Source organism: Schistocerca piceifrons, chromosome 2 (assembly GCF_021461385.2).
Source record: "Schistocerca piceifrons isolate TAMUIC-IGC-003096 chromosome 2, iqSchPice1.1, whole genome shotgun sequence".
NCBI classification, from domain to species: Eukaryota; Metazoa; Arthropoda; class Insecta; order Orthoptera; family Acrididae; genus Schistocerca; species Schistocerca piceifrons.
Window position 1 is genome coordinate 179,753,164 of NC_060139.1, and position 22,206 is coordinate 179,775,369.

Here is a 22,206-nt window from a genome sequence, read left to right on the forward strand (position 1 = left end):
CATTCTTCTTCAAGATGATTTTTATGTGTTGCTTGTGTTGGTGACCAAAACTCTCATGAGAGACCATGACTGTCATGACCAGTCATCATCTTTTCCTGAATCACTTTGTCTTCAATTTTGATACTTTTGTTATCAATTCTCTTCCAAAAACCATTTCTTGCATCTGCTTTTGTGGATAACAAAGGAGCACTTGCTTCAGGAACATAAAGTACATTTTTCAATTCAGCATTTTTTCTGGCATTATTCAACTGCTTCTCTCTCCCTCCAACAACGAATTTTGTATTCAATACAAGGTATAGTTTATTTACATTGATGTGATTTGTGGCACCACTGTTGCAGTACTAAGAGTATACTTCAACACATTTATTGACTGAGGCACCAGAAACATGTATCAGAAGTGCAACACTCTTTTGAAATTGATTGATGCAAGTGTTACTAACTGTCTTGCTCAACACACTCTGATACCCAATGGTGCACCTACGTCAACGAATTTTCATATTGTGTATTCAAGATTGTTTTTAAAGATTGCAATATCTTCACTTTTACATCACTGAATTATCTCCTTAGGACCACTGCATGCAGCAACCACAGTTGACTCAACTATACTTTGAATGCAATTCAGTCGTTCACAGTTTTTCAATGAAATGGTTCATACTTAAACTTTCAAAAGCAATCATTTCCCACTGGTCTAAATTGCCACTTTCTTTGCCTAGCGAGGATAAAACTTGACCATTTAAGATTCTTTCAGACAAAACATTTTTCTCATGCTTCTGCAGTCATCGTTCAAATCCACAAAAACCTTTCTTTCAGACAAAACATTTTCCTCATGCTTCTGCAGTCATCGTTCAAATCCACAAAAACCTTCTGCAACTTCACAGCATGTGTACTAATGTTCTCTTTGTTATCATGTTGAACACAGAAAAATGATTTGATCAGCTTGTGCAGCTGCTGTGTACTCATTTGTTCGAATCAAGCAAGTAACTTATCCCAAATTTCACTTGTGTGAATGCATGTCAGCACCAGCTCAGCAACAGATTTTCCTAGTCTGCATGCTAATAAACATGTCACTTTACAATGACTTTCAACCTCGGTTCATGTATTGCTAATGTTTCTGTGGTCACATGTTCCACCAATTCAGGACACTTGTACATACTGTTAACAATATCTTGAGGTGCTTATGCTTGGAACAGCATCAACACATACCTTTTCCATTTTTCCCAGTCTTAAGGTGCTCTGAGTTTATCCACTTCTATTTTTTAATCACTAGTGCCAGCTACCATTTTCATCAAACACAAAACAGTGGCCAGATTCACATTATTTTGCAAAAAATTATTCACAAGTAAAATAAACATTTCACAGCTGTTCACACACACTCTGGGCCCATGACCTATTAGGATTATTTATTTAAAACAGGTTACCAAAAATTTGCAAAGCTTGGTTCTTCAGAGATGCACTGACAACAATAAAATACCAAATACAAGGGTTGGAACTTTAATAGTGGCATCTATTTATTTATGGCTCGTACAAAATAGATATGTGTTTCAAAGTTTTACTGACCTTCAAAGTAGATACCAGCATTGTGTATAATCTGTTGCCAGCTATGTGGAAGTCGTAGGATACTCTTAGCAGTGCCAGTTGTGTTGACAGATCGAGTGGCGCAGTCTGTTGCCCAATGAATTTATAGCAGTTCTGAAGTGAATGCTGTGAAGTGTTTCCTTCAGTTTATAAATAGAGTTGAAATTATGAGGGCTTAAGTCAGGGGAGTGTAGTAGGTGGTACAGCACTCAGCAGCCCCATCAGTCAAGCATATCAGTAACAGCTTGCACTGTATGTGCATGAACATTTTCCTGCAAAATGATGGTTAGGTCCTGCAGAAAATGTCATCACTTCTGTCTCTACACTGATCATTTTCGGAACATAACCTACGACCAGCTTAGAGACAGAAGTGATGACAGTCTCTGCAGGACCTGACCATCATATTGCAGGAAAATGTTCAAGCACGTACAATGCAAACTGTTACTGATATGTTTGACTGGTGGGGCTGCTAAGTGTTGTACCACCTACTGCACTCACCTGACTTAAGCCCTCATAAGTTCAACTCAATTTCTAAACTGAAGGAAACACTTCACGGCATTCGCTTCGGAACTGCTACACATTCGTTGGGCAGTATACCGCGTGGCTCAAACTGTCAATACAACTGGCACTGCTAAGAGTATCCTACAACTTACACATTGCTGGCAGTGAGTTACACACAATGCTGGTGACTACTTTGAAGGTCAGTAAAACTTTGAAACATGTATCTATTTTGTATGAGCTGTAAATAAACAGTTGCCACTATTAAAGTTCCAACCCTTGTACTTTCAGTTTACCAGTTCAAAGATTCAGTTGTACTCACATAGCAAAGATACAAAAACTCACATTACACAGATGTGACAATTATTACACATCATATTTTTCTTTTCAATTATTTTAGGAATAATGAACAAAGAAATTTATGGGCTTCAACTGTAAAACTTAAAAGCATCACTCCAATATTGGAAGTACATTCCTCAAAGCAAATTAATCCTTTATTTTTTAAAAAGGCTAATCTTTTAGTTTGTATTTATATGTAACATATACAATGTCTATCAGCTACAAATGACACTAATTGCCTCATAGGTAATAGTTTTGAAGGAATAATGAAAGAATCTTTGGATCCACGTAACTAAAACAGATAGATTCATACTTCACGTTTTCCTCCTAATTTATTTTACTGTAAGCATCTTGAAATGTGTTAAGATAACACTTTCTCAATAGATGAAAGAGTACGTGGTATGAATGAGAGGCGCAGAGATTCCACTGAGCTTCGCAGCAGACGTGGAGCACATAATCGACGCCGGCAGACTTTTCACTCTCATCAGGGGCCTCTTCTGCCTCCCAGCATTCCTCCTGCATATCCTGCAACTGAATATACAGCTGTCTACAAAGCAGCCAGTGACATCAATACTGATACAGTTGAGGAAAATGCTGAAGAAGAATCACCAAACTGGGTAAGTAAGGTACCTAGTACATAGTATCCACTAATTTTACCCCATACTTTCTTTGAAGTAATACACAGGTAGGAACTACTGGTATATGGAGTGACATATTTCACACAATTCATTTGTTTCTGGATAATTACATTATTTACAGGTCATATATTTTAAAACATCAAAATCTTTCAGTGTTACACAATCTTGTTAGCTCAGTGTCCTTTACATATGTTAAACACTCGCCAGGATAGATAAGAGCATTAAAGCACCCCCTTCCAGGACATGGATGTGTGCCAGCTCCTGATCAATCTGTCTCATAGATTAACAATGAGGGCCGGCATGCTGGCCAGTCTGAATGCGGCTTATAGGCACTTTTGCACGTCCACTTAGATAAATATTTGTCTGTTTCCCAGGTTTTGCCTCAGTTGTTTGATGTGCTAACACGCTGAAAAACTATGTCACATTTGACCATGTGATATCACTAGACACAGATAACAGTGGTAATTGGATTCCTCCTCAAGTAGGGGGCAGGGTGGAGCTTGAAGGCAGCAGTAGCTTTAAAATGTCTTTCGGGGTCACAATCCCATTGTAATAATAGCCTAAATACAGGTATTGTTCACCGTGGATGTGATGATGTTGATGATGATGATGATGATGATGATGGTATATGGTTTGTTGGGTGCTCAACTTCATGGTCATCAGTGCCCGTACGAATTCCCAATCTTTTCACTGTTCAGTTTCACCACTTTCCTCAATGATGATGAAATGATGAGGACAACACAAACACCGAGTGTCTGGGTGAAGAAAATCCCCAACCTGCCTGCGAACAGTACCCAGGACTCGGTGATTCAGAGGCAGCAAAGCTATCCGATAGACCACGAGCTGTGGTCGGTTCACCGTGAAATTACAGAAATATCATGCCAGTCACTAACAGCCATTGGCTGGATATAGGGTACTAGAATGAATGGATGGGCTGTACATATGTTAAATAACCAGTTTCACTACTGATTGAAGTTACTGTTGTTAATCAGCACATCAGTCAGTTCTAGTACACAAAATGCACCAAGGTAAAACTAAATTCAAAGCTTTTTGGGAACATAGCCACTATCTTAGCTTAAAGGAGATGAAATTTAACTGCTTGAGGTTCCTTTGTGGACCTTCTCCTGTTCACAGTAGCCCTTGCTTTCCACTTCAGACTGCCACAGCATGAGGTTTTCATCACCAATTTGTCTCTCTTGATATCAGTGTCAGGCTTGAGTTGACACAACTGATATGTATGTATATGATTATAAGGTTGTTTGTCGAATCTGACTTGCTTTGAAATTGCTGCTTAATGAGCCTACATTTGACTCAAATTTCTTGTGAAAGATGATGATTTATGTTGGAACACACATTCCAAAATGAGATTCTTCCATAAAGTCTTATATATGAGCCTTCAACATGCCAAAGGATTATAGTACTGCACTTTTATTATTGTTATTGCTTCATGTTATAATGAAAATAAGCTCTGTAAGTCAGTAAGTAAATTTGGTATCCTCAACTGACTTCAGTCTCTTCTTCCCTTCCTAGTCTCTCTTTCTCAGTACCTTAAGATGGGGAAATATCAGACACACAGGTTATTTCGGACGGGAACAGTGTATTTCTGTTCTTACCTCGGTATCACTGAATGCAGGCTTTTATTTCACGTGCACATTTTGCGTACCTTAATTATTGTCAAGCATATACGAATACACATTGTTGCAGTTGGAAGTTGAAACAGTGGTGCTTAGCAGGTTACAGTGCAGTGTGCAATTGTGGTTGCTAGTTATCTGTATGCGAATACTTTCATCATTGTACAAGAAGAGGAAAAATTGGTAAGCCTAATTTGCTTATAGTTTACTTACTTAAATGTTAAGAAGAAAACGTAAATGCAGTTTGTCTCCACATCTCACTTTCACTAGTGACTAGTAAACTATTTTTAGATATCTACAAATATTGAGATAATATCGGACAATGCCACGTACTTACGAAAGGAGGCTTGGTGCTCTTCCAAGGTGATCATGAAAATCTTGAAAAGGTGGTTTGTAGCTGTAAGATCAGGAAAACTATCGTACTGAAAGACGTCAAGCAAATTCAATGTACCATGTTCAACATTAGAGAATAAAGTTAATAATACAAACCCTCTAGTGATTGGAAGGCCTTCTGCCTTAAGTACTATTGAAGCGAACACACTTGTCTGTGGTATTTTAAGGCCTGCACATTGGGGTTTTCCTTTTACCTCTGATGATGTTTGGTACATAGTGAAAGGATATCGTGATAAATGTGGATGAAGGGAAAATTGCTTGCCTTATAACACAACAGGGATTGAGTGGTCACGTTCATTCTTACAGCATCACTCTGCCATATTAAGTGTCCAGCTATCAGAGAACATTAAAAGGCAATGTGCTGAAGTGAGTTAGAGACAGTGAAATCATATTTCCAGAACGTTGGTGAAAATATGGAAAATATCGATCCCAAAAATGTAATCAATTATGACAAGACCAATCTGTGTGATGACCCTCAGAGGAAGCATATGATAGAAGGGGAACAAAACATCCTGAAAGGAGCTTAGATTCTTCTACTGCCACGCTGCTCTGCACTTAGGTTCTTCTGCCACTGGGGATGGAAAACTATTACCTCCCTATGTGGTCTTCAAATTGGAGCATATATGGGACACCTGGCAAGAAGGAGGTCCAAAGGAACATGCTATAACGACAATAAAAGTGGATGGTTTTATCTGTCTATATTTGAAGACTGGTGTATTACTATTGCAGTGCCTTACCTGAACTCAGTGGATGGGGAGAAAGTTATGATAGGAGACAACCTTTCAAATCACATATCACTGTGAGTAATTGACAAATGTGAGAAGAATAAAATCTCTTTTATTTTATTGCCACCAAACAGTACTCATATTTTGCGGCCATTAGACATAGGTTTCTTCAGACCTTTAAAAGCTGCTTGGTGGGCAGTGCTTATGTAATGGAAGAAAAGCTCCTGCATTTCATGCTATGGGATTAATTCCATTTGAGCCTGAAAGAGTCCTCAAAAAATTACCTGATGGAAGTCATTCTCAAAACAGTTCTGTAGAAGCCTTGTCTTCAAGCTTTGAAGATATGCTTCAGAATGTTCACTATGGAATGAAAAATAACACGAGTGTCCAACAAAAGTGAAAATTAGATGTTTCCCAAGGAAAATCCATTTTATGCATCAATAAGAGAAAGATATATAATGCTGACTCAGTGTCTGAATTACTTGTGAATAATGATGTAATACCAACTGGTGACAAAAGCAGCAGTGAGGGGAAGCAGTTTTGGAAGTGGAGGCTTTTGTTCTTGTGGATTGTCCACAAATGTTTGGGGGGAAGCAGCAAAATAGGCAGTTTGTTGGAATTGCAACAAATGTGGGCACAAAAGAAGTGGAAGTCAGATTTCTGCATCCATTTCAAGCAGCAAATCTGTATTTATTTTTCCTGTCATTCCAGATGATGATACTGTAGACAAGGCCAACTTGTAAGAGTGTTGCTGACTCAAAGAGAAGAAAAGGGGGAGTTTTCTTTCACTGAGAACATATTGTAGATTATTATTGATTTGTTGTATGAGTAGTTTGCCTTAATTAATGAAATATTTTGTAAATATGTCTGTGAAAGTTTTCTGAATATGTGTCAAATGTTTATTGAAGATGTGTAGAATGTTTTCTAAGCAAGTAAAACGTGTTTCTAAGTATGTCTGTTTTTTAAAAAGGTAGTCACTGTACAAAATTATCCCATTAGATGTAATATGGACCTTTGTGTGTAAATCCAATGAATGTCAGAAATTATCCCATCAAGGGGGTAACATCAGACAGTTTTATTTGTTGGATTCTAACTAATTAAAAATATTTGTGACTGAAGTTCTTTGATCATATTATTCTCCAATGTCATCCAAAATATCTTGCACTTTTTGTCTCAAGAATTTAATATTCTTTATGAAGTTACCTTAAATAAAATGAAAATTCCATCTGATATTACCTCATCTTGCAGTATATGAACAGAAGAAAGGAATCAATCAATGTAATTCCTTAACAAATTGGTCCATCTTCATATATTTATTCTGAGCTTACATACATAAGGGAAACTGGCACCAAAATAAAACTGTAAAGCTAGAAGAATATTGTACAAAGTGATAGCAGTAACTGGCACACAGAGATAGTATCAGAGTCTTTGGAGCTATAGGTTCCTTTATTACATTGTATAAACATAGATGCCTTTCCCAGCAGATTTGTTTTTCCTGCCATGAATGAATTTTTTAAAGTTCATCAAGCAAATATTTCCAACTTACAGAGGAATTCTCAGTATTTCAAATGAAATTTAAGCACTCACTTCTTTAGGTGTCCTTCCGGAGAGTGCCCATTGTTTCATAAAAAGTTTCTCCCAAACAGTAAATCCTAAATAGTTTTCTTCTAGCTCAACCAACTATTCGCTATACAGTTTTGCAATCCTTACTTTGTAACTTGCCTGAGTGTGCGTATCAGAACTGAGTAAATCTCCCTCAACCCTCAGCTGTTCAGTGAATAGTGAGTTATTTTCCAACTAATGCCATAATCTTACCTGTTCAATACAGGCCTTTCCTATGGATTACAGTCTTCACCTCTGCACATCCATGTTGCTTCTGTGTGTCTTCCAGTCTCATTTGCCACTTTAGATTAAGCCACAGTGTCAGTGTTTTCTTATCTCTTGGAATCCACCAAAGGATTTTTTATGTGGATTTACATTCCAGTCACTTGGGTATAAGTTCCCTCCTGCTCCAATTCATTTTCAGAACAGTCATTATGTCTTCTACTCCATTCTATTCATTCTGTCTCTCCTGATAATTTAAAACATGCATATCTTCTCTGCTTGCCCTGATACCCTCAGTTCTGGGGTGTTCTTTTTCTTCATTAAAAGTCCATGTCTCACTCCCATTAAGTAATAACTGGTTCCATATATTGATTGTAAGCTTCCCTTTTGAATTACATGGAAGCTTGGTTTTGACAATGGCATTTAATTTAGCACTTTTGATAATGTGATATATAAGGATAGAATTGTTTTTCCCTTTGCTACATTCAGCAATCTATTCATTGAAAATCATAAAACGCTTTTTTAATACACATTAAAAATATGAATTTGTTGTTTAATTTTTCATCTTTAAGTAGTTTTTGCCATTTATTATTGGCTCCATCATCATCAACATACCGGTACATTATCCTGGAGGGGTTTTCTTCTTTGCATATAAAAATCACATTATTGTGGTCTCTGCAAATGTTTCTGAATATTATTCTGATAATGTACAACGTGAATTTATTTAGATCCAAATAGTTAACACCATTAGTTTAAAATGTTGTGGACAACGTAATTTTTCTGTAATGGATTGGCTTTTGTAACAGGAATAAATGTTTCTAAACATTCCACTTAGCCTTTCGAATCATGGCTATTGTAGCTGTATGATTACACTGTGAGTTACTGATTGTATGTACTAGCATTACATCCTTCCTCTCTGTCAGTATGACCTCAAATGTTATTAGTACAAGGTTCATCTATGAGAATAGTGTATTCTAAGTCTATAGACTGATACCTATTTTTAATCAGTGTATAGCCAATCCAGTTGCTCCAATAGTCTGATGGCAAAGTCATGCCAGAACCAATTTATGTACTATATCATGTAACATGGGTGCTGTTACACTTGACTTAAGTTAGCATCAGAACAGTAATGCAATTTGTGTAAGTCAGTTTTGCAAACTATTTTCATTTTTGGTGGTGCTTGGTTACAATAGCATTGGAATTATCTTATGCAGCTTAGTATGTAGACATTTAAATAATTTGTTGTAAGCATTTTAATTAACATGTACATAAATGAAAATGGTATTTTTTCACTTTTTAAACATAAAACACTCTTGGGGGTATGTGAAAGAAACATGAGCATATCATATTTTATGTATTTTTGTTTGTCCGACTTTTTCTCATCCTTGAGGTGCTTTCATTAAGGGCCATTGGAATGAATTGGGTAATTAATCTGTATGGAAACTGCGTGATGTCAGCACGATAAGAACTTTTCCGCCGTAATTGTGAAAATGGATAGATAAGTAACAATTTTGACAGTAGTTCAGAACCATTCATATACTTACTCAGTAACAAATTGATAGTTTGAAAGGTAAAACTTTATTTAAAGAAGCATCATTAATGAAATCTGTTTTTGGGCTCTCTCTCTCTCTCTCTCTCTCTCTCTCTCTCTCTCTCACACACACACACACACACACACACACACACACACACACTCTCACACACACACACACACACACACACACACATACCTACACTTACATCTTAACCTCACGAAGACTGAATTATAGTCCCTAACAAAACCATTAATATTGATCCTTAATGGAAATCTACTTCCATACTTACTAATAGATACTATAAGCCCTGGACCGGGAAAGGAATTTCCATTTCTTTTCAGGTGACAGGCACCAAAACACTTATTATACAGGGTATTTCACAATTACTTTTACAGGCTTCGAGGGGTTGTAGAGGAGACTAAGTAGGTAAAATTTAGATAATGAATCCACATCTGGAAATGTATCAGTTGGATGTAAAACATGTTTGAAGATCAGACCACATTCAATTCTCACATTCAAATCTCCCATATCACAGTACAAACACAGTAGAGCCAATGAAATCTTACTTGCATGCTGTACAGGAGCCCATGTAAATGACAATGCTTTGAGTACTCATTGTAAGCAGTACTTATTGTTGGGTTCTCCTCTAAGTGATGAAGGACATCCTCTTCAAAATCAAGAGTGAGGCACATCTGTGGAGCACTACATTCAACCTTCCTAGTTGCAGATGTGCCAGTTCCTTGCAGCCATTGTTGTAGGTGGACAAAAATGGTACCTGACGCCATAACTACAACAGAGACTGATGACAGTGCCCTCTTCTTGGTTTCTATGTATACCAGGAAGCAGGAGATTTGAAAGTAATTCAAACTTCAAACTTATTTCATAACCAAATGGTACATTTCTAGACATGGGTTCCTTATCAAAACATTATCATTCCCATTACAAGCCCTAGAAGCCTTTAATAGGAATTGTGAAACATCATTTACATCTTTTGCTTTTCAGTGAAGCTTCTGTTTTTAATTCTGAACCAGTTCTTAATTTATTTATTTTTATGTTTGTCAGACTGCTTATCCTACTGTTCTTGTTTCGTTATTAATAAAGATCATTTTAATTGTGTTATTGAAAAGATTTTTCTTGGCACCTTCATTAATGTATGTATTTTCAAATTTTAAGCTGCTGCCTCAGGTGAAAGAGAAAGCACCAATACAAAGAACTGCAAGTGACCCACATGAGGGGAGTAGAGGTCTGCTGGCAGTGCCTGGCTTGCGACGTAGTGATCTGGGCAGCACACAACGTCTAGAGCTCCTGGTTGGCACCCAGTCAAGGAGAACTGACTGGGCAGATCCAGAGTCCGTGACTCCATCTGATGATATTTCCCCTGACTGTGTATCTCCAACAGCTACACTAATACCCCCACCTTATCGTGCAGCCACAGCGGAACAGTCTACTCTACAAGCCCCTGTTTTAGACAGAACTATGGCTGCTCCACGGTTTTTAACTCCCTCTTTGACTTTAGTAACAGCTCATGATCTAAACAGAAGTGGCAGTATGACTAGCAGCTTAAGAAGTGAAAACATTTGTGAATTAGCAACTGCTATTCAGTCCCCACCAGCACTGTTAACAGAAAAGGCAGTGCATACTCACTTTCAGTCCTCATCAAAAGGTGAACATGCAGATGATAGTCTTTCAAGTGATGCCTCCAGTTTAGAATTAACAAATGTTACACCACTGTTTGTTACACACAGTGAAATTACGGTATCAGTTCCAAGTTCTTCATCCTCATCACACAGTGGGAGAAAATCTCCATCTACCTCCAGACCGGTCATTGTAGGTGAAGTTACTGACAGAATCATTGTAGATTGTGACAGTGTGGACAGTGAAAAGGACAATGTTTGTAAAATAGATATAGACACAAGAGAGTGCAAAGCAGATAAGGAATGTGATGATACGTGTGACCTTTTCCAAGTTTCATTTGAGGTGGATGACAGTGCTACCGAACCAATTTACAGAAGTCTCATTTCAGAAGACAGTAAAAGTGCTGGACACAGCAGTGAACCAAGAACAATATCCAAATGACTTACGCAGTAAACATTCTGGTGAAAAACTTAATTATGTATTTAATACTTTTGTTCATAATAAATTTAGTTCATAGTTTGTTACTGAAGTTTGATTAATTTCTTTTTAATGGCTAACAGACACATATCATAGTTGATGTGAGTAATAACAGTCACATAGGATGACAATAGTATCTGAGAGAAAATGGAGGTACATAGACTATTCGCTGTTAAAATTAGGTGAAATCAGTACCTGTCATTTCAAAAAGGGAGGTGCATAAAAATAGAAACAACATTAAATAGATGTTCTGCTAAGAAAGAGATTACCAAATTAAACAGCAAGCATATAGTACTCTCTTCTAAAACATGGTTATTTTAGTTTAAAAGAGTACTGAAATAAAAGGATCCTCAAATGTTGCAAAAATGTGTCATATCTTTTTATTTTAACTTTCCGTTTTCTCTAACTTCTAACTATTAAAACTCTCATCATCCATAATTAGCACCTCTTTGTAAATTTCTGACAGTGAGAAACTGCATAAACAATACTTGAAATTTAGTTAAAATCAGAAATGTCAGCAGGTTCTGCTACTTCCCATGTCTGGCACATTGTGCCTGCAATGTTTGAAAGAAATGCTCCAGTACACAGGAACAGACATGGGAACATAATTAGAACCTGTGACACAGGAGCCAATATGATTTTAGTGACACAAGAATTGTGTCTTCATTAAGTTTTTCATATCTGTGGCAATGGGGTCTCTTCGTTTCTCTATAAAAGTGTCATTAGTAACATTATTTTAATTATAAATCAAGAAAATGACATTTTTATCCTAATTCATGTTTAAAAAGATTTTTGTATGATCATTCAAGTTTCAAAAAGATTTAGTAATGTTAGTACATCAAATTCAATTTTTGTAAGCATAAAGTTTTTTAAAAAAGGTTTTGTGTTATTTATATCAAAAGTCTAATGCTGTTCAGCTAAAATTATGTTTCATTTATGAAAGGAAAACTGTTCAAAAAACTACACCTGTATAAAATTGTTTATAAAAATATACAATCAATTTTTTGATAAATGATTAGCAGTTGTTAATTGTACAGTGTTGTTTTAATCATAAAAGAGTCTGTATAAAATGTTATGTTGTATAAATTATACAGCATGAATATTTTAATGAATGGTATTAAAAAATATGTTGTGATTGGCATAAACAAATAATTGGTTCAGCTCTTTGACAGAGACTCAGAATTTGCTGAAAATGCTTTGGCTGACAGGTATAACCCACACAAAAATCATAGTAATAAAAATTTATCATGAATATTTTTACTATTTAGTTGGTTCCCTCTTAATTTTTTTAATAGTTCTCAACATTTTTATTTACTAAACTAATTCTCATTACTGACCACATATTAGTCATTCATAAAAATTCAAAACAAAACGGAATGGTAAAACAGTAAGGAGCTTCAACATGTTTGTCATTTTTCATCTGCTATACACTATGTTTTAAAATCATGTCTGCTGCAGATATTCTTTCTGATTTACTATGCCTGCTTAATTGGTGCTACTATAATGTCCTTATATTCACTTTTTTTTCATTGAATAGTTTTATAAACCATTATATTGTGGTAAAGTAAGTCATCACTAACTTCGCATTGTGATGCTAAAAAGTAGTCAGTAACATTGCCTCAAAGGTAGTGATTCTCACAAAAAGTATGGAATGTAGATCTCTAAAGTTCATAAAATAGCATTATTTTAGTACAAGCAACTACACTTGTTGCTACACTGTATTGATAGCCAGTGCTAAATATGAGAATCTACAAAGCATCTTTATTGGAAGCTGTATATAATGTCCTAAGTGAAATTAAAATTCAAACTTGTATGACTGGTACTTACACTTAATATTATCTGTGATCTTAAGTCCATGTAGCAAGATGTTTCTGTAACATTTCTACAGTATTTGTGTGGCATTCCTCAACACTAAAATTTCAATGGTGTAGAACTGCAAAAATGTTATGTGGGTTATTAGTAGTTATCTGTTAGTCTAACAACATCCCAAACAAATGCAACTAAATAGTTTTTTCCAGTTTTAATTCTAGAAATATTCTATGAATGAGTAAATTAACAATGTTTTTAAAACTTTATATGTAACATTTTCATATGGACAGACATGTTTTAAGTTGTCTTCAATTATTACACTGCAGATTACAATAGATTTTCATCTATCCTTTGTTCTTTCTACTGCTCCAAACAATGTTGTGGAAAGGACTGTTCACTCAGATGTGAGCTTGGAAGTAATTTCATTGCATACCATATGTCATTGGTAGAATTGCTTTGAATTTGTATAGCTGAATATTTTTCTAATTATAGAGAAAAAGCAAACACTGATTACTAGTTCGTTGTAGCACAATGATATTTTTTTACCATATGAAAACAGTACATAACACAAAATTTGAACTGTGTGTGTATGGAGGACATCATTACAAACCACAAAACAGTTATTTTGTGCAATAAACACTCAGTCTATCCTAAACATATATTGTAAGTTAATGGTGCTCTCTGTCACATGCTTCTAGATAATTCTAATGTTAAAATCTATTTCACTTTGTGATGAAGTTTTGAGTATCATTATGCTTCTATTGATAACGTGATGCCATTGAGGGAGCTACCATTCAGGAAATAGGAATGTGTAGTTTTGGCCACCAGTTGTTACTTGTTTACCAAATGATTAAATTCATGTAATACCTCTAAATAATCCGCTACCTCTACCACACTATTAACTGAGCTAATTATAACTTTTCTCTCTGTCTCTGTCCAGTAGTATCTAATATTTAACGGTAGAATTTTCATGCATGATTTTACCTTTGAAGTGAAGTTAAAGAGAAATGTCAGAAGTACGAGAAGTACGCATATGATTTGAATTTAATGAGAAAATTATTTGTTAGGAAAAGTAAGTTTGCATTCCTTACACAAGGAATTGATAGTGAATTGAACAGAGTACTGATGACTGTCCTGCTACATAAATATGTTGTCTTAAGGAAATCTGATATATACAGCAACTAATAAAGATGCAAATTTTTGTCAAACAAAGTTAAACATAGGTTTTGCCTTCTTTTTTAAAAAATCAAGAAAAATACTGATGCAGCTACGGCAAATTTAATTTCAAAACCAAAATTATCATGGTGTGCTTAAACTATAGTGCTGACTCAACATTCTGGGAATATTATTTATTTTCAAAGCACTGTGATTCTTATTTTTTAATAACAAATATGACGAACAAAAGAAATCAATTTTTTGAGAAATAAGTTTGTGACATTGCTGCACATAACATTTTTTCTACAACATACACTATAGTACTGGCACAAAAAACCTTTATTATATTTGTTTACTTTGAGTAGTCGAACAAGATTGAGTTTCTAGGCTGACTTGCATCAGATTTCAGACATTTTAATACTTTCTTTGTATTTCCTGCTTACACCTAAGCTGGCCCTGTTTGCAACACAATTCTTATTGCTTAAAATATTTTGTAATACACTACCACATAGACTAATGAAGCAGTGCCATTTGTAAAAATAAGAATAACTTGGTAATTTGCTACAAGACATTTATCCTTTTTTAATGGCATCCTATAATTTATTTATCTCCTTCCCCTTTCTCATAAAAAGTAATTATTTCATATGGTTAAACACTATGCTAATGGCTTTTCAGTTCACACTTGAATCTTTTTTATATTGATTTTTCCTTCCAAAGCCTGGAAATCAGTATGGCTGTCTACATGTTTTCTGTATTTATACATGTTCATTATACACACAGTCTTAATTTTGTCACTGTTTTCTACATTACATCTGGAGGCTCTGTGAAACTCACTCTTTTGTCATAATTCACTAGTGGGGCCGGAAGTATCACTAATCACAGCTGTAAATGGTGATCTGAAGAGAAGTCATTACCTCACTCAAATAAAATACTGAGTATAGAAAAAGTATCCATTCAGAGAAAGTCAGAGAAGATTAAATCATTGGTGAAGATACATTGTTCATATTGTTCAGTGCTTCCATATTTATATCATTATCAAGCACAAAACTGAGTTGTAACCTCAGATGTTTTCTCAGTTGTCATAATTTATTAGTTCTTGTTTAGTAAAACTACTTATTAATTAAATGAGAAGATAAGCACACCTATAAATTTTCGTGTCTTGGTAAATTGGTGTATATAAATTACTGTTTCTTTTTCAGATAGAGCTCTTACATAGATACATAGGCATAGAAGAATTTGCCCAGCACAGTATAATCAAATTAAGGCAGACAATGAATGTTGGACTCCTGAATGTGGTTTTCCACTCATCAAATAAGAGATAATCCATGTATTCTCTTTCATGACCACACATATTTCTCTTGTTTCAAGGTTGACAGTTTTTTTTACTCATCTTTCTGCAATTTTTCCATTTTCTGCTTCCACTTGTACCTATAACTGCATGATTTCCAGGTTTCATTACTTTTTGTCAGCTTTTCACATCCATTGTTCTCAATACTTTATTGCTTTCAGAATTTTACATTGTAGCCTGTGGCACATATACCATACTTCATTTCAGCTTGTAATCAAAATGAACGGGTACTTTGTATTTATACTATGAAAGGATTATAAGAATGTGGTGAAATGTTTGAATACTTGAATAACTCTATAGCGATACAGCAAAATGTTTCAATTTTGGCTGCTGAATACCTATTCTGAAATAATTTATGCAAACTGAATTTTTGTTATAGTGGCTAAAACATTTAAACTGAAGAGGATGCTAACACTGTACTGTCAGTATTGCAACAAAGAAGGTACATGGTGGAAATATGGCATGATAAATCAGGTAGAATTAAAATGACACAGTAAATGAGATGTAGAATGTAAATTAAATTAAAAAGAAATCAAGCAAGAAAATGAAAAAAAAAACAATATTCTAAGTATAAAGTGATTATTTGATGTGAGAAAAAAATTATGAAAGAAGAAAAATCATTAAATGTGGATTATAAATTGAAATAAATTCTAAAACATAATCAGGCCAGATTGATAATCTAAATTAAAAATGCTGTTCTAAATATAAGACATTTTACAATAATTAGTGTTTGTATGCACATTTCTATTAGATTAGATTGGAAAAAAGACATGTTTATATAATAATTTATTGCATCGAGATAATCTAATAACTAAAAAATTCACATTACTGGTTTTGACAGTATATTGCATCTTTAGGTGTGGTTAATCTGCTAACAGCTCTGTCATGATATATAAAAATTTATTATGCTCTCTGAACATCATGAAATATTATAATATACCTCAACAAATTATGCATCATTTTACACAAAGCAGAAGAAACTATCTTTAATGAATTGATGACATGATGCATAATTCATTGACATATTTATACCACTTTGGACGTTCAGAGTGCGTGAACAGAATTTTTATGTAGTTTGACAAAGCTGCTACTGGATTCATCACATATTAAGATGGCAATCAGTTAGGGAAACATAGTTGTTAGGCAGTCTTCACACCATAAATTATTATATAAACATTTATAAGGACATATGCTTCTGTTTGACAACATGTCACTTCTTAAAAAAGATTAACATCTTCATAAATATTAAAGAAGAAAGATATATGAAAATTATTTCAGTTTGAACTCAAAAGTACCACTGCTTGTATCAAACTACTCAGCATAAAAAATATTATTAGCAATGTATTATTTTGTCATAAACTTAAAATCTGTCTCAAGCGGAATAACTATAAATGGAACTGAAAAAAACTAAGGGGAAAGAAATGTAAGTGGAGGGAGTGTATTGTCAGTAATTCGCATTAATTATGTGCCTGCACAGTGCATTCAAACTGGATAGTTACTCAATCTCTTAATTTTGTCATTTCATTCTTAAATATTGTGAGAAAGATATGATAGGAATAGATGTCTTGCATTTTGAACAGAAAATTCTGGGTATATTGCCGCCCTACTTTTTTCCCAGTACCAATAATGAAATGAATGCTGATATTATAACCCAGTGTCTGTGGTTAATTTCTACTATCTAACACTGATACTGTGTTTCTACAGGCCAACAATGTGTTTAAAGTACCTCTCATGAAATGTGGTATGAACAGTATATGATTTGTATCAGTTTGGCAAATAATACTGTAATATTTTTTGGTTCTGTACACTTGCATATATGTGGTAATGTGATACCATTGAAAATGGTTTGTTAATATATGGGGGGTAAGTCAGTTATAGTTATCTCCGCCTTAGAAGTTTGAAACATTTGACAGCTTTTAGAACATACTTCAACGGGCAATTTTCAGAATTTATGGTCTTTCTCTTTTACCTTCCAAAAAAGGCAAAGTCAACCAAAATCTTCTAAAACACACACAAAATTGATTTTCTTTAATAATGGTGAGACATAACCCAAATCAATTTTTGAAATCTCATCACTAACTTATGCAGTAACTTTGTGAGCAAAGGAGATTCTCGTAATTGTGTATCATGTAAATGAATGAGCTATGTAAGAAGAGCCATAAAGTTTAAGGTTTGCATCTACATCAGATACAAGCACATGATGGGGAAAGCATGTTTCATTTGCAAGCTCTTCCACTAACTCTTTAATACTACTGATAAAACTACGAAAGCGTGATAGTTTGGTAGCAATTTCAGCCTGTTCTTGAGTGCCTCAGTCATTGTATAGGTCATCTCCAAATAGGAATTATAAATGAAGGAATGGAAATAATTTATCACATAAGCATTTCATGAATATTCATGATCCTATAATTCCATAGTTTTTCACAGCCTTTGAACAATCAATGAAAGACATTCTTAATTTCTTTATTTGGCCAGAAGAGAAATTACACTATGGTGTTGATGATATAGTTTCATTAGCACATACATTTTATCTGTTACCTTTTAAGTAAGAAGTAACGATGACATTTTTAACATAGATATGATAACTTCTGTTTTGAATTTCACCTGGAATTACTCAATAAACTGATGCATACTCTTTCAAAATCTATGTGCCTATCACTTTATTTTGATTGTGAGTCTAGCCATGGTTTCTTTATCTGTCAATCTGTTCTAACACAAAGTTTCTTAGCAAGCACACCACCAAAATTACCATATTTCTCTCACAGTAACTTTAGCCTTGGACAGATCTGGTACTGCATTTAACTTTCGCTTGTGCTTCATAACCCTCCAATCAGGGGCCACATATGTCTTACACCAGACATTGAAAGAAGTCTTCTGTTCCCCGTGCATTCTGGAACATTCTTAGCAAGTTCCTTTCTCTTGTTTTCATCTTTAGTACTACGCCCACTGCAAACCTGTCCTATGGATACACCTACTAACACTTGTTCCATCACTAGTAATATATATTTCAGTTAGTAGAGTATCACAAAATATAGTAATCCACAACAGCTAATATGTATATGTCATTCACCATCAATCCAATTCTTTCTGCTATAACAGTGCTTCATGAATCTGTTGATGTAAGACTATTATGAAAAGGAAAGTTTCTATTCACCATATAGTGGAGATGCTGAGTCGCAGATAGGCACAACAAAAAGACTGTCACAATATAAGCTTTCGCCCAACAAGGCCTTTGTCAAAAATAGATGACACACACACACACACACATACACACACACACAAAAGCAGTCTCTGGCAGCTGAAGCCACACGCCAGAGACTGCAGTCATGTGTGGGAGTTGTGTGTGTGTGTGTGTGTGTGTGTGTGTGTGTGTGTGTGTGTGTGTGTGCCTACCTGCGACTCAGCTTCTCTGCTATATGGCGAGTAGCAACTTTCATTTTCATAATATTGTTACATTCCATTCTGGAATTCTTGTAAGACTGCTTGAATAAATTATCTTAGTGATTTTACTTTTGCAAACTACACAGTAAGAGAAGGAAGCTGCAGGCTGAAACATTTATTTTTGAAAGCTATTTCCAAGCACTGAAGCTTCAGTATGCATACTTTCACCTGCAACAAAATATTAAAAGAAAACTGGAAAATATATTGAGCAGATCAGGTGCTATAGCAAATAAATCCCTAGCAGAGCAGTCATAGTGATTCCATTAGAAACAGCATCTAATTTGTGTGAACTAACTGTGAATTAATAACTAAAAATTAGTAAATTTTTATTATCAAATTTGTCTTACATGACACATTTTATTTACTATGTGCACCCTATTTCTGAGTTTTTGGTTCACCATACCATTCATATTGGGAGAGAGGAGGGAATACCATATTTGTTAACATACTGTTGTGTAAAAATTCATTATGTATGAAATTTTATTGAGCATCACTTGTCATTTATGACATAATGTGTGCTTTCAAAACATGTGCACGAAGTACTTGTGTACAATTTACATGAGTGATGCTGTATATATTGTCGCTTATAATAAATGCTACACAATATAATCTCATACAAAACTTATTTATCCACAGTAGGAAACTAACAAACATGTACCAGTATGTAGTAGTTAGTAAATCAACAAGCACTGAACTACTGGCATTTGGATTTCTGGCCAGAATGTGGTATCAGCCATGACAGATCTACCATATACCCAACTGTTCTTGAATTTCAGAATTTTTATTCAATATTTCTTAAAGCATAGTTTCTAGTCTGAATTTTCAAGTAACTTAAGAAAATTAAAAATTGCTGCATACAGGTAAACTGTCTACTTACTTTCCTTTTGCATTTCTTCTACACTTCTCTTCCAAAAGTAATTTTTCCTCCATCTTTTTACTTCTATCATGTATCTGTTGTTGTCTTTAGGCATAAACACCCTCCACATCTCTAACCCATATAACATTTTTTTCTGTGGCGTGTCACTAAAACGTGCTGCTTCTTAAAACTTTAGCATCAATTGACCTAGTGAATATTCAGTGAGTAGAACCATTTATCTGTGTTCTGCAATTTTCTTTCATGGTTTAATTTCATCTTCAGTTATGAACTGTGCAGAATTTCACAATAGAGTGGTATTAACAAAGGAAATACAGCCTGAATGATGGTTTCCACTTTAATTTCATTAAGAATAGAATAATATGAACACAAACAGAACTTCCTTTCAGTGCTTCGCATTATAAAACTTCATTAACAATTATGGTATTTACAGTTATATATCGACTTCTTTGGCTATGCTAATTCAATAGTTACACAAATTTCTATTTCACCTGCAGAGTGATAAATCACTTGTAGGACCTATCTTCAAATGTAGTGATTATGTTTTTTAAAATGTTATATTAAGTTGCCACTAAAAGACAGTAGTAAAATACATATCACAGTCCAGTGCATAATTGAAAGTAATTCTACGACATTAAGTATTAAAGGTACCATATGGCTTCAGTGCTCTGTAACCTGTATTGTGTTTTTTATTTCATAAGTTCATTTACTCCAAAAAAATGTTATGACTTGGTAAGAACAAATGTAACTTATTACACTTTTTTGGGTCATTACGTTTTTATGTTGTCCACTGCCCATAATGAAATTAAATTAGAAGCAATCTAGCAGCCGCACTTTTCTGTATATTTTGTTAGCTCAGAAGAGGTAACAATAAATTATTCCACATTTCATTATTATTTATAGGCACACACAAATATAAGTCTACAGAGAAAATAGCAGTTCAGTTTCAGTACATAATTCCATCAGAAGTCAACACTATTTTAACTCATTACTATACAAATCAGAATGTAGGCCCTACAACATATTAATTGGTGTCAAATTAAGTACCTAACATTAATTAAATATAAAGAAAACAATCAACAGTGTTCAATTTTTATTCGTTTTACAAAGAAAGAAAATTACCAGAATGAGATTTTCACTCTGCAGTGGAGTGTGCGCTGATATGAAACTTCCCGGCAGATTAAAATTGTGTGAGACTCGAGTCTCAGTCGGGCACACAGTTTTAATCTGCCAGGAAGTTTCAAAGAAAATTAAGTTCAATAAGCAACCGAAGGTTATGATAGTATTTATTCCTCTGGTGTTCAATATACTCATTACTAAAATGAAATGATAATGTTTTATCATCTATTAACCTCAAAATTTATCATTATTTTTAATTTATTTTTAATAATCCTATAACTGCCTGAACAATGTTATCAGTCACTTGTAACTAGTAGCATGGAAGACTGCTAACATCTGCATTTGCGTAAAACAACCATTATTACAACTGTTGTTATTATTTATATATTATCATCAGTGTCCATAAAATATGAGATTTGGCCATAATTTAACTATACAATAAGAAATTAGATGTATGCATGTCACTCAACAATGTACCACTTCATAAGAAAACAGAAAATAATTGTGTACAAATGATTAATGAAAAGAATTTAAGATATCAACGGAATATGCAAATGACTAATGTTAAAAATCGCATCAAAAATTGTCACAATGTAAACTAACATAAATGCCTCTCATCTTAACATTAACTTATTTGACACCTATATTTTATATCCAAATGGAAATACCGCAGCATTTTGATTATGCTCATTGTCATCTTTGTCATGCACCAATAAACAGCAGAACAACTAGTGTATACAGATTATGACACAACAGAAAGTTCCGTCTGGCATTTGTAATATTATACTGAAAAAAATCCAGGTGACTGCTACTAAGATTTCTTATGTTATTATGATTTATGACATCATTTAGCTTTGTTTCACACTTATATCTTACAAAAGATAATGACTCTACCTGGAAAATCTGTGATATCTTAAGATAAGTCCTTATTTAATCTACTTTGTATAGTCATGTAAAGTTTAATGTTATCTTTACTTGTGTCTTGATGTAGAATAGTTTTTTTATCACCCATCTTCTCAACCTTGATCTCTCTGCCGAATTATACTGTAAAAAAGAGGTGAAATTGGAAACAATAAATATTTAACAAGAAGTTTATCACTTTTTCATTTCTTCATTTCACTACAAAATTGTTTTGTAGCCTACTTGTCCTTCAAGCTTCATTATGTATTTATCATTGTTTCCTTATAAAT

The 22,206-nt window shown here is 34.3% G+C and overlaps 1 protein-coding gene across 1 annotated transcript in view; it reads left to right on the plus strand.

Annotated features, from left to right (window-relative positions):
* Positions 1 to 12,228, plus strand: part of LOC124775227 (voltage-dependent T-type calcium channel subunit alpha-1G-like) — a 790,960-nt gene extending 778,732 nt beyond the window's left edge. Inside the window, exons 38-39 of the mRNA XM_047250065.1 lie at positions 2,797 to 3,029; positions 10,332 to 12,228. Coding sequence (XP_047106021.1) covers positions 2,797 to 3,029; positions 10,332 to 11,234 — 1,136 coding nt within the window. The 3' untranslated portion in view covers positions 11,235 to 12,228. The remainder of the gene's footprint in view (positions 1 to 2,796; positions 3,030 to 10,331) is intronic.
* The last annotated feature ends 9,978 nt before the right edge of the window (positions 12,229 to 22,206 follow it).